This window comes from Vicugna pacos, chromosome 13 (assembly GCF_048564905.1).
Source record: "Vicugna pacos chromosome 13, VicPac4, whole genome shotgun sequence".
Classification (NCBI taxonomy): domain Eukaryota; kingdom Metazoa; phylum Chordata; class Mammalia; order Artiodactyla; family Camelidae; genus Vicugna; species Vicugna pacos.
Window position 1 is genome coordinate 66,667,839 of NC_132999.1, and position 12,908 is coordinate 66,680,746.

Here is a 12,908-nt window from a genome sequence, read left to right on the forward strand (position 1 = left end):
TGGAGCGATCGCTCTTCTGGGATTCTGCAGCAACGAACAGAGCGGCCCGGGGCGTCCACAGACGGAGGCGGACGCAGCACCGCTCGGGGAGGCCCCTCCCCGCCCCGTGGGGTCCGCCAGGAGCGAGGCTCGGGAGTCCCGGGACTGGCCACTGGCCGCAGGGCCTCAGACCATTAGCTAAAAAGGGGAGGAATTCTAACTAACCCGGTGCCTCAGTGTTTCCTTAATACCAATAAGCGTGTGAGGCTGGAATAAAATTTTAAACGGTCTGCTCTCCAGGGAGCACCATAAAGGGCAATTTAAATTTCTTCCCTTACGTTTATTTTACTGCCTGTTTCAAATTTTCCATAGTCAACGTGCGTTGCTTTTGAGCCAGAAACACTGTTTTGAACACAAAGTGGAAAGCCCCTTCCGTCTGGTGCGGACTCCAGGTCCACTCTCAGTCACACTGTCCCTCCCAAGACGCCGAGCGAAGACGCTGCAGACACGAAGGCTTCCCGGTGGCCGAGTGGTGCACGTGACCCGGCCCCGGGCTGGCTCGGGCTCCTGCGGCCTGACCCAGATAACAGAGGTGACGGTCCACCCGGGCAGCGCGCTGGCAGCCCACCGCCGGCCACTCCCGGGACCCGGGGACCCTTGGAAGCACTCCCGGTGGAAGGAGGGGCCGATTCACTGAAGCTCGTTGAGCAAATGCCCTGGAAGGACATGCCCGAAATCAAAGCAGGTGGCCCACACCCTGGTGGTGGTAGGGGACACTCTGGGGGGCCTGTGCGCTGGGGAAGAGGACAAGTGGGGGCTGAGTCTTTGTTGGGGGGACAGGTTTTGAACAGAGACCCCAGGGGAGGGGAGGGGGAAGCAAGGCAGGTGTGGGGACGTGGGAGGGAGGTGGGGGGAGGCCGGCAGACCTCCTAGCAGGAGTGGCCTCTGCAGGGCAGGTGGGGCTGGGCAGTGAGGGGGCCGGCTTGACCTGGGGAGGGGGGTGTTGGGGGGTCACGGCTGAGTGAGGCTGGAATTACAGGCACCTTCAGTCTGCAGGGGGTGGGGCTGTCCAGTGGGGGCGGAGCCTGGGCCGGTGGATGAGGAGCCGCAAGTGCCCATCCTAAGGCCACACGGAGGGAAGCGATGGAGCCAGAGCCTGCAGCCGTGGCACCCCACGCAGAGCCGCCACCGCTGCCGCCGCCGCCGCCGCCGCCGCCGCCGCCGCCCGGGGCAGGCAGAGAAAGCCGCCATTCAGCGCTGGCCCCGCCCCCGCAGAACAAAGGCCGCCTTCACTGCCTGTGTCCAGGCGGCCAGCACGTGCCAGTCACCAGGCCGCCGGCCCCTCACGCCGGGCCCCGCAGCCCCACCTCGAGGCCAGACCTCCCGCCACGGGCCAGCTCCCCCGTGGCCACGACGGGGCGGGGCCGTGCCTGGTTTTAAGTCAGAGGTTCCTCCTTAGCAGGTCGCTTCCAGCAACTGCGCCCTCCCCACTCCCAGGGGCAGAGAAACGGTCCCCCCGGCCATGCTGCTCCAGAAGAAAAGCCCCCCAGCTTACTCACGCACCCTCCCCACAATAAATCTTCCTCACAACAGGACACACGCTGCTCAGCTCTCCCCTGGTAATGGCGCCAACATTTTCTGGGTGATGAGCTAAGACCAAAATAACTGCTGCAAAGATAGGGGATCATTGAAATCCCTCTGAGCAAAGGTCTACTCGGTGACACCTGAGCCACAAGAACCACGTGGCGTCTCAGGGCCCCGCCCACGGGCGCCGGCGTCACGGCTCTCTGTGCGGCAGGGCCCTTTCCCGGCTGTGAGCGCCTCGGCCCACGACAAAGCCTTCACCCTGTGAGCCGCGGTGCTCCAAACCCCGCGTTTATCTCCCATCTTTCACAGAACTCTTCCTTGTTTAAAAGTGGGTAAGAAGGCGAAAGAGTCCCTGAGGTCTGTTGCATAATGTGGGGTGTGGTTAACACTTCTGAACTGTGCACTAAAAATAGTTAAGAAGCACCTGTGAGAATCCCCAAAATCCAGCACTGACACCGCCAGACGCTGGCGAGGACGCGAAGCAACAGGAACTTCCGCCCGGTCATCGCTGGTGGGAATGCAGACGGTACAGGCCCTGGGGAGACAATCTGGTGATTTCTCACAAAATTAAACACAGTTTTACCACACAGTCCAGCCATCGTGCTCCCTGGTATTTATCCAAAGGCGCTGAAAACTGTCGTCCACACAAGAGCCTGCACGTGGGTGTTTAGAGCAGCTTTACTCATAATTGACAAAACTCGGGAGCAACCGAGACGCCCTTCAGTAAGTGACGTATGAACAAGCTGTCGTCCATCCAGGCAGTGGAATATTACTCAGCACCAAAGAGAAATGAGCTACCAAATTACGAAAGGGCAGGGAGGACCCTTAAACGCACGCCCGACCACTCAAAGAAGCCAGTCTGAAAAGGCTGCGGACTGAATGGCTCCAGCGATGCGGCGTTCTGGAAAAGGCAGAATTACAGAGACAGGAACAGAGCGGCGGCTGCCAGGGTTAGTGCTAGGGAGGGGTGAGCAGGAGGCGCACAGGGGGCTGGGGGGCGGCGAGCCTCGCTGTGTGATGCTGTGACGGGGGACACACACAACGCACAACACCCAGAGTGGCCCCCAGGGGACGCGACAGGCTCTGGGTGATGATGCAGGGTCGCCCGCTGTAACAGACACACCCTCCGCTGGGAAGGGGGACAACGGGGAGCCTGGGGCGGGGCGTACGTGGGAAATCTCTGTATCTCCCTCTCGATTTTGCTGTGAGTCTAAAACTGCTCTAAAAAATACAGCCTTAATGGAAAGAATCATACAGAAGGGTTAGATGTTAACTTTTCTGCTGTGTTGCTTGGCCACAGCCAACTGAGGAAGGTGTGCTGGGAACGCAGTGGACGTGGGAGCCTCGCTGGCCTCAGACGCTCTGTAGGACGAGGACCAGAACCTCATCACGGCTTCAAAGCCTCACGCTGAGGGCACACGCCTTCAGCAGGGCCGGGGCAGCTGCCACTTTGTGTGCCAGGCTGTATTTGTGATTTTACAAAAATCCTGGGTCGAGCCATACGCTGCAAGCATCTCCAAAAAACCACGACGTGAGAGACAGTAACACGAGGTTTCACAACGTGCGTCCGTAACGAGGACCCTGCCAGCAGAAGGGCCACCGCACGACTATCGTCTCAGAGGACACCTAGGAGGAGTCACCGCACAAGAAAGGCTGAGGTGCCCCGACGCCTCACAGATCCCAAGTGAGAGAAGCCCACGGGGACCCCCCCGGACTTGAAAACAACCCTAAAAACTGACGTTACCAATAATAACGGGAGCCCTGGAAAAGTCAGGATGTTCTGAATGTGCAGGAAGTAAAGATTTGCCAACCACACCGCAGGGAAGACTGAGGTAACTACCGGGGAGGTTTCTCGGCAGCGCCTGCCGCTTGAGGGAAAGGCGATCAAAGTGCCCGCAGCCAGAAAACACGGGCAGGACCAGAGTCCGCGGGAAGTCTCACGGATGAGTCTCGTGACGTGGCGCTTCCGGATTTTGTGATACTGTCAGTACTTCATTTTTTTTTAATCTTTAAAACCTTTTGGGGGCAGTTTCTTCTTTGTTTTGTGGGGAGGTAATTAGGCTTATTTATTTATTCTTAAAGGAGGCGCTGGGGACTGAACCCGGGACCTCGTGCACACTGGGCACGCGCTCTGCCACGCAGCTGCACCCACCCCGCCGTCGGTGCTTTCACACTTACCACTTACGGTTATTTCCAGCCTCGCTGTGAGTCTCTCACACTCACAGGGCAGGTGAGCGTGAGAAAGCACAACGGGGAAGGACACACCGACTGGGCGACTCCTCACGCAACAAGAGAGTCAGTAACACACACGCCTGTTTTCACAAAAAGCAGCACACGAAGGATCGGCCAAAACATGCCTGAAACTGGGTGCACGTGCTGAGAGTACGCGGACAGGAATCTGCACACAGCGCCCATTGTTCAATCACGTCAGTAAGTCACACAACCAACAGCAGAAGCAAATAAGGACGGGAAGTTCCCTGGAACAGCAGGAAGTGAGCCCGACGGGCTCCCACGCTGACGCGCAGCCAGGGCCGCCCTCCAACTGAACCTGCGCTGGGAGCGGCGACCAGCCGAGGACCAAGACCACAGGGAAGCTGGCCCGCACGTGGGCGCGGACCCCCGTCCTGATGCAGCCGTTCTGAGCACGTCTGCGTCCGCGTGGGGGCCCCAGACACCCCACGTGGGGGGAGGGGGCCCGGACGCAAGCGGGGGGGCGGGGCAGCTCCGAGTCCTGCCGGGAGCTCGGACCCCACTCCCGGGAGTGACAGGCACTCGCAGCCCGAAAGCCCTTCTCCACCGAGAGGAAGCCGGGCTTTGGAGGAACGGCCGCTCCAGGCAGGAACCAGCAGCCCAAGCGTCCGAGAGGCGATGGGGCCAGGAAGTGGGGAGAAGCCCGGCGCTGGTGGGAGCCGCTTCCGCAGGCTCTGCGGCCAAATGCAGAGAACCTGAGCTTCAAAATAAATACTGACAGAAAAGGGTACAGCTCAGAGGCGGAGCACCTGCTTAGCATGAGTGAGGTCCTGGGTTCACCCCAGGAGCTTCCCTAAGAATAAATAAATAAACCTAATTACCTCCCCCCACCAAAAAAACTGACAGAAATGGATTTTAATAAACTCAAGGTTTAGAAACCCCCAGTCCGCACTGGTATGACTTTTGTTAAGGCTGGAGGGAGGGGCAGCTCTTTACAGCGTAAAATGCCAACTGACGTCGGTAAAGGGAGAGACAGAACGAGAAACGGCCATAGCTCCACAACAGCACAGCGCCCACAACCTCGGAAACCACGTGTGTGACAGGGACACGCCCCGCATTCCGTGGGTCTGGGAGGTGCCCGGGGTTGAGGCAAAACCACTGGATAGCACTGGCTCGGAGAGGCACCCTCAGATAAGAAAGGACTTTTTTTTTAATGCAATAAACAAGGGCCTGGTTTGGCAAGAGCTGGGCTGTGCGTGTGGCTGTCGCTGGCCAGCCTGGGGTCCCAGGTGAGACCCAGCACAGTCCCCCTCAGAGCCCCGGCTCCCACGTTGGCCAGCGTGCAGCATGACTGACAGACACTGGGAAGCTGGGAGTCTGCAGCCTGGGTCTCGTCTTCCCAGCAAAAAGTACGTAAGATGTTGAAGAAGCTACTGATAAATTTTTGTTGGAACAAAACACCATCCAAGAAAGTACAATTCATGACATAAAAGCTAAGGGTTGCAGCAGACCCCGGGTGCCTCTCCTGACACCATCCAGCCTTCACCCTCCCATGACTCTGAGCGCACCACTCCCTGTAAGTCTGTTCCTGCCGTCCTGCCACACTGTTCCCCACAGTGCCACAGTGCCCACCCTGAGCTGGTCCAGACACACCAAGGAGCCCCTGAACACTCGGCTCCCTCCCCATACTCCTTGCTCAGCAAAAGAGGACCCCCGCCCACCTGTGGAATCACAGGGAGGGGGGAGACGGCCAGCAGGAGGCTCACGGGTGCAGACAGCCCACCCGTGAAACCTGTCCTGCCTGTGGGGTCTGCCCCGACATCCCACCTCCACTTGCGGACGGAGTCCCTGAGGCCCTCGCGGGGAACCGCACGTGCAGCTAGCTCCCGACAGCACCGGGGAGCGTCCGACCTCTCACCGCTCTCCGCACCTGTGGAGGCTGCACGGAACGCGGGGCACTGACCACTTCCCAGGGGCCGCGAGCCCAGGGCAGCCAGGTGGGAGCACTCACACCCGGGAGAGCAGCAACGGTGCCCACCAGAGCCTCCTGCCCCTCGAGGGCGCGTGCCAAGGCCACTTCCAACCCAGACACCGAGTTAATGAAGCAAACTCACAAGCCGCGCGGTCGGCCGCGGTGACAGCCTCTGAAAGGACGCGCCCCCCTCACTGGCCACAGTGGACGAAGCGCCGGCAGACCTGCTCCCGGGAAGACGCGGCGGGCCGGCTCCATCCCCTGGCCACACAGGGCCCCTCCCTGGACACGGCGCCAGAGCAGGGGCGCCAAGGGCAGGTGTGTGGGAGCCGGGGGCTGCCAGCCTGCCTCTTGGTGGGACCAGAACCACCGCCAGATGCTCTGGGTCAGGCTGGCCAGGGCAGCTCCGCGGCCTCTGAGCCAGAGATGGACAGGACCAGGAGGGCCGGGCCGAGCCTGTGTTAACACGGCCACTTCAGGGATGACAGCCGGAGGGGAGGCGCCCGCAGAGACCTGGCGCCCGAAGGCGGGTGCTGCACTGCTATAAAGGTGACGGAGGCTCTGGAATTCCACGCCCCCGCCTCCGCCGTCCTCTCTCCTCTATGCAAAAGCACCCATGTCCCCAGAGCTGCCAGGAGACAGGACAGAGGGAGGGCCTGTGTCCAGGCTGGGCTTGTGGGGGTCCATGCCCCGCCTCAAGCTCCCCCTCCTGCCTGGCTGGGTGGAGCACCTGGTGGGGGCAGAGACCCCTGCCTCACCCCCAACAGGGGCTCCCACTCGACTGCCCAGCACCGCCGCTGATAGCCGGGCTCCGGCCCCCACGCCCCCAGGCCCCCCGGAAGAGCCCCCAGCGGGCAGAGCCGGAGCCACAGGGGCAGCAACAGCTGTAGTGGACGCTGACCCTGGTGCAGGCGGGCCCAGCCCGACACGGAGAGAAAGAGACAGAGGACAGCCGCCCTCAGACAGGAAGTTCCCCGCGTGGTGGGCTGTGTGACGTCCTTCCCAAGAGGACAGGATGGAGGGAGGGGAGGGGCACTCTGCGGGAGGACGCCAGGGGAGCAAGGCTGCACCCCGTGAGAGCAGGTGACAGCAGGCGACAGCAGGCGACGACAGCAGGAGCCCGGCCCGGCGTGATGGGAGGGGCTGCAGCTCCGGGCTTCCTCCCCAAACCCCTGCCCCGGTCCAGCCCCAAGAAGAACCTCAGACAAACCACGTCAGAGCACGTTCCACAGACACGTGGCCGGCACTCCTGCAAAACGCCCAGGTCACAAAACAAGGGACGTCTCAGCCAGAGGAGCCCGAGGACACGTGCCGACGGAACGTCCCTTGGGGTCCTGGGTGGGAAGAGGACATGACGGGAAAGAATGGAAATCCGAGGGAGGGGGACTGAGCTCACGGAACTGTGCCGGCGCGGGACCGTTAACGTAACAGACGTCCGGGAACTGCTGGGTCCCGTGCCGCCTTCTCTGTTTCCTGTGAAGCAGAACTGTTCTGAACACAGAGGCTGCTGAATCACACAGAGGCCAGGGCTGGGGAGCGCCTGCAGGTGCCCCAGCTCCGCCCGCCTCGGCCTCCACTCCGCCTGGGGCTCACCCACCCCTCGGCCTCCACCCCAGGTCACACGGGCCCGGCCGTCTACACTCACCTGCGTCACCTGGGAAGGCCTTGCCCAGCACCAGCTCTCCTGAGTCACTGGAGGGGGTGTCCAGGCAAACACAATCATTTACCTCCATCCCCTCCAAGACCACAGTCAAAGAAAGAGAAACACTGATTAACCCACAACAGCACCGAGAAGCAGGACCCTGGGAAGCGGGCGGCCACGGTCAGCTGGAGACGGGCCGGGCCGAGTCCCGCCAGGCCACAAGCTGGAGGGTCTGGGCGCAGGAGGCGGGCGCCCACCGTCTCTAAGGAGACCCCGGCCTCACCTGAGGCGGCGTGTGGGACAGGGGCTCGGCCAGAGGCACAGGGCGCCCGGGACACTGCAGCGGGCCGTCCACGTGGGCACATGACCAAGGGTCCCGAGGGTGCTGAGGAAACCTCCCAGCAAAACAAACCAAGAAAAAGACTCCGGGTGGAACCAAAGGACGGCCCGAGCGAAGCCTGAGAACAAGGACGCGGGTGCCGCTCCTGCTGGGCGCGGCCGGCGGGCAGCGCCGCCCTCCCCTGCCTGCGGCCACCACCCCACCCGCCAGGATCTGAGCGGGCCGGTACTGCTGCGTGAGAGGGGGAACGGCCTGCTCCCCCATCCCTCGGGCGCCGCTCTCTGCACGGAAGGGAGGTGACGATAGCGGGTGCCCACCGCGGTGCAACGGGCGGCCGACATACGCGTGGACCTAAAGCCAAGCGCTCGGTGGCTCCCGCAACGCCTCTGTGCGACGGACAGGGCCTCGCACCACAGTTAATAACCTCGAAGAAGCAGCATGAGCTCCCACCGCTGGTGCAAGAGCGGGACACTCTCTGAGCCGGGACGGACCTTCAGGGTCACAAAGGAGCTCCTGGAAGCAGGAAAGTAAGGACAAGACAGCAACCCAGGAGGCGGCTCGGACACGAAAAGCAAGAGAAGGCGAGACAGAAGCAGTGCGGGCCGGACAACCAGAGGGCCGGCCCACGAGGGGTCGGCGGGGGCCGCGGGGAAGGGCACGAGAAGCGAGGCGACGGGCAAAGGCGCGGCCGGGCGGGAGCCGCCGCTCCGCAGCCCCGCTTCCCGCCGAGAGCTCCCAGCACAAGGGCCGGGGAGGTCCCCGTCCGGGCACGTCACCGAGGAGTCTGAGACCCTGAGACCTCCAGGGGAGCAAAAACACACAACAGTGAGGGGCCTCTGAGCAGCGACCAGGCGGGAAGCGAGTGGGCGACAGCCAGTCCCCAGGCACTGCGCGCTGTCCTAACGCGGGCTCCATACCCAGCCAGACCAGCCCGCGTGTCCCACTAGGTCTCAAAAGATGTGCCCCCCGCCCCTGTCTCACACCATCTCTGGAGGGGTCTCAACTGGACATTAAGCCAAGGGGACAGAGGGGCTGGGGATGGAGGAAGCTGGCCGAGCAGCGCGGAGGGGGAGCTCGCGGATGACGGATGCGAGGTTCCCGGACCCACTGTGCGGGGCCTGAGGGCACCGGGAGGGCCGTGCCACCAGCATCCAGGGAGGGCGGCCCCTGCTCCGGGAAGACTGTGGGCAAATTTGAGACAGGGCTTTAGAAAACTCTAAGGAGGAAAATCAAGACGCATACTAACCACAAGGGAAACCCGAAGTCGCACAGGACAGGAAACGGACCGAGCAGCTCGCGAATACTTATGAAACCCATGAAACACAAACACTCGGTGATTACACAGCCCCCCTGGGCGCAGAGGGAGGCGAGCCGAGCAGACGCGCCCAGAGACGGAGCGGGACGAGCAACGCACCCTGGGGAAGCGCGGCTCGGGAATCTGGAAATAAGTGCCCGGAGGAGCCACGTTCCGCGCAGTTGAAAGCAAGCCGGTCAAAGGGTGGGAGGGAGGCTGGAGACACCTGTTCCCTCTCCTTAAACCACGTGGACTGTTTCACATCTTAAAATAGAAACACACAGAACCCAAAATTCTGGACGTGAAAATGAGGAACAGGACCAAAGTCCACACACCAGCATTTCCGGACCAGGATGAGCCTCACTCCATCTTCCCAACAAACCCATTTCACAGGGATGGAAACAGAGGCACAGGCGGGGGGCATGGGGCCACGTGGACCGGACAGCCCTGGGCCCTGGCCACAGCTCGCTCTCTGGGGCCCTTCCCACAGCCAACGTGGAGATGGTCCATTTTGCTGTAAAGTAAATCTTTTTTAACTTGCCACGTTTAAAAGAGGCATTTGAGAAAGCAGACTTTAGGGGGAGGATGAAGCTCAACGGTGGAGCGCGTGCCTAGCAAGCAGGAGGTCCTGGGTTCAGTCCCCAGGACCGCCATTAAATAAATAAGTAAACAAACAAACCTAATTACCCCCCAAAATAAATAAACAAAAAGATAAAATTTTTAAAAAAGTCAACTTAAAGACAAACTGTGCTTAGAAAAAAAAAAAGGCAGACTTTAAAAAGACCAGACACACTCGAGCCACCAATTAAACACTTAAGCACAAATTCAGGGTCCCCTCCAGCCACCAGCGTTGTGTGTACGAGGTCTTGCTCCCCCAGTCAGTGATCAGGGACTGAGATGAGCTGAGACAGCCCCCACGCCGCCAGCCATCACCACACCTCAGGAACAAGTACCCAGAAAGGACGGCTCGTCGTCAAGCCGGCACCCGGGCCTCTCCCGACCTGGCTCCTCCCCTGGAGGGAACGGGGCCCCGGCTCACGGTCTGCCCACCTTGGGGGAGCAGAACGGGCTGGGTCCGGCGTTGGCCTCGAGACACCAACGAAGAGCAGCCCGTCGTAAATGAGGTGGCCTACTCTACATTCTAGGATAACCCTAAAAATAAACCGTCACGCCCAGACACACCGGCGGGGACCTTGCGGGGCCCCTCCTGTGTGAGCTGTGATGTCCGCAGCTTCATCACAGAGCAACTCAAACGCTCCGTGGCAGTTGGTTCAGGCAGTTCATTGTGGACAATGGGGTTCCTGCCCCTCCCACAAAATAACAAGCTGTTACGGACGGACACCCTGCTCTGGGCCGGGAGCTGGGGACCCCACCAGAGCACGACATGCCACCCACCCCTGTGGAGCGGTGGCCCTAAGTGCCGCTCACCCTGCGGGAGCGGCGGGAACAGCACGAGCAAAGGCCCGGGGCAGCAGGGATTGACCAAGATGGCCCAGCCCCTGGGCGCGAGGCGGGGAGGCGGGGAACAGGAAGGCTTTCCGCTCTCAGGATGCAGCCCAGAGGCGTGGGACCTGCAAAGAGGGTTTGTCCTCAGAGGGACTGACCGGGTGTCACCTCGGCCCTGGCTCTGCAGGGTGCGGTTCCGAGCCCCCCTCCTCTCCGCAGGACAGCCCCCAGCACGGGGCGCCAGCAAGGGAGCAACTGCTACCCATGGCTGCGGATCCTCAGTGGAGTTTGGAGCCGGACCCCAGCCACCTGCCAGCTGAGCTCCAAGATGGCTAGAACTCCGTGGGCTTCGCTGTCCTGGGGAGTCAGAAGAGACCCAGCCCCCCGGCCACACTGATATCAGGGGAACAAGACGGGGGTCTGGGGTGCTCCTGAAGCAGGGAGTCCCCGCTGGGACCGCAGACAACCCTGACGGGGGGGAGTCAGTGTCCAGGGGGTGGCCGAGGGTGGCCTCCACCCGGAGTGCCCAGGCTGGACTGACCAGGGCACTCGGCTGCTCCGTGAGACCGACTGGCAGCCGTGGAAGTAACGCTGGAAGGTTACCGGGCTCTGGGCTGGGTGAACAGCACACACACTCCTTACGTAACCGCCAGGGCTGGGAATGCTGAGAAGGCGGCCGGTTGGCGGCTGGCGCGTGAAGGCAGGAAGGCGGTGAAGCCGCTCAGACCGCCCGGACGCGGACGCAGGTGCACCGTGCCGCAGCCCCACCGGCAGCATCCACACAGGATGGGGGCACGCCTCAGCCCGCCCCACTCACGGCTTCCCCGGAGCCCAGCCGAGGCCCCGAGGCCGGAAAGCCGCGGTCCGGGGGCAGTGTCTGCCCTCCGAGGGTCCCCGCGGCCCTGCACCGGCAGCGCGTGATGGCGAGGAGGAAAGAGGCCAAGTAGTTCCGAAGAAACTATGACACAGCTAATTTCTGCTCCCCGGCCAGCACACGTGCAAGCCAACACCTGCCCCATCTCCCACACACCCCACCAACGTTCCCCACGTCTCTCAGTTCCAGGGTCCAAAAACAGACGGGTCGCCGTGCAACCCGGGCCGGCTACAGAGCAGCCAGTGTTTCAGCGGCCCTTCTGCTCCTGGGGGAGGGGTGCACTCCGTCTGGAAAGGCCTCCCCGCCACCCCAGCACCGTGCACACGAGGGGGAGCCTGCACCCTGCAGCCCACTCGCCTGGCTCCCCGCCAGCCTGGGGGGTGCTGTCTGCTGTTGTTTTTGTTTTTCACAAAAACACCTTGCAAAATGGACGTCAGAAAAGCACCCACATCCCCACATCCCCACCAGTGACGTGCAGCCCCGAGCGCATCTGACTCTACCTCCAACCATCTCAGAACGGAGAACCAGCCGCTGGGGCCACGCTCATCGCCGACCTCCGAGGCCAGGGTGGAGGAGCCGGCCCATCAGCGCTGGCTGTGCCCCCAGACTCCAATACAACCTGTCCACGCAAAGACCGAGCCAGGACGAGGGGCCTGCGGGAGCTGAGCCGCTCTGCGGACGGAGCTCAGTGTGGGGAAACAGGTGCGGGCCACCGCCGCCAGCCAGGGGCTCCACACTTCCCCATCGCGGTGCTGCCGACACTCCGCTGGCAGCAACGCACACGCACGCTCGCTCGGCAACGGCGCTCAGACCCTCCACGGAGAAGGCAGCAGGCAGGCCCCCAGCCAGGGTGTCAGATGGAAACGAGGCTGCTTCCTGAGCCAGGCCTCGGCCACACACGCCCGATCTAGGGGGTACGTCCCCTCCCCACCCCCGCGTCAGCACCTCGCTCGCCGGGTGCGCTCCCCTGGGGCTTGTTTCTAAAACCTGCCCCCTCGGAAACAAGAGCCCCTCAGCACTGCCCCCCTCCCCCCCGCGCGGCTGGAGCTGCTGCAGCCACAACCCTGCCTGGGGCCAGCGGCCCCCGCACGCCTGTGCTCGGAGCATCCCTGCAGGGGGGAGGCTGCGGGCCAGGCCGCCAGGCCAGCCGAGATGCGGACTCGCGGCCTCGGCCGCTGACCGCACACGGCCTGTGCAGAGAAGGCACGGGCGACGGGCATTACTCACGGGCTTTCTCCTGCCTCCTCAGCTCAGGCTCTTTATGCTCTACGGAGCGGCAGGCGTGGAAGGAGGCATTCTCCTTCCTCCAATGCGCCAACGCTGCCCCTTGCTCCCCGGACCCCGACAATAGGCAGGGTGGGCTCAGATATTTAAAGGAAGGCTGGCCGGCCCGTCCCCCGCCTCTCCCATCCCTGCCTCCTCATGTCTCCAGGCCCGGGTGGTACCCGGCTCCCCTGGGAAGCTGGAGCCAGCAGCTGAGGCACCAACTAAAACACGGCCTGGATGTCGAGGAGCTGACGTCACAGGACAACAAGCGTCTCTGTGCTGAGACGGTCCTGAGAGGGAAGGCAGGGCCATGGCTCG

The 12,908-nt window shown here is 62.5% G+C and overlaps 1 protein-coding gene across 5 annotated transcripts in view; it reads right to left on the reverse strand.

Annotated features, from left to right (window-relative positions):
• The window catches only part of PRKCZ (protein kinase C zeta), an 88,238-nt gene that overhangs the window by 58,734 nt on the left and 16,596 nt on the right, over positions 1-12,908 (reverse strand). Inside the window, exon 1 of one of the 5 annotated variants that reach the window (XM_072975586.1) lies at positions 12,552-12,820. The exons of 3 other annotated variants lie outside the window; for them this stretch is intronic. Coding sequence is in view for 1 of the 2 variants with exons in the window: in XM_072975585.1 (XP_072831686.1) it covers positions 11,825-11,834 (10 nt within the window). In the remaining variant the exon portion in view is untranslated. Of the gene's footprint in view, positions 1-11,824; positions 11,850-12,551; positions 12,821-12,908 lie in introns of those variants that run through there. One more of the 5 variants, XM_072975585.1, reaches the window with a different exon arrangement.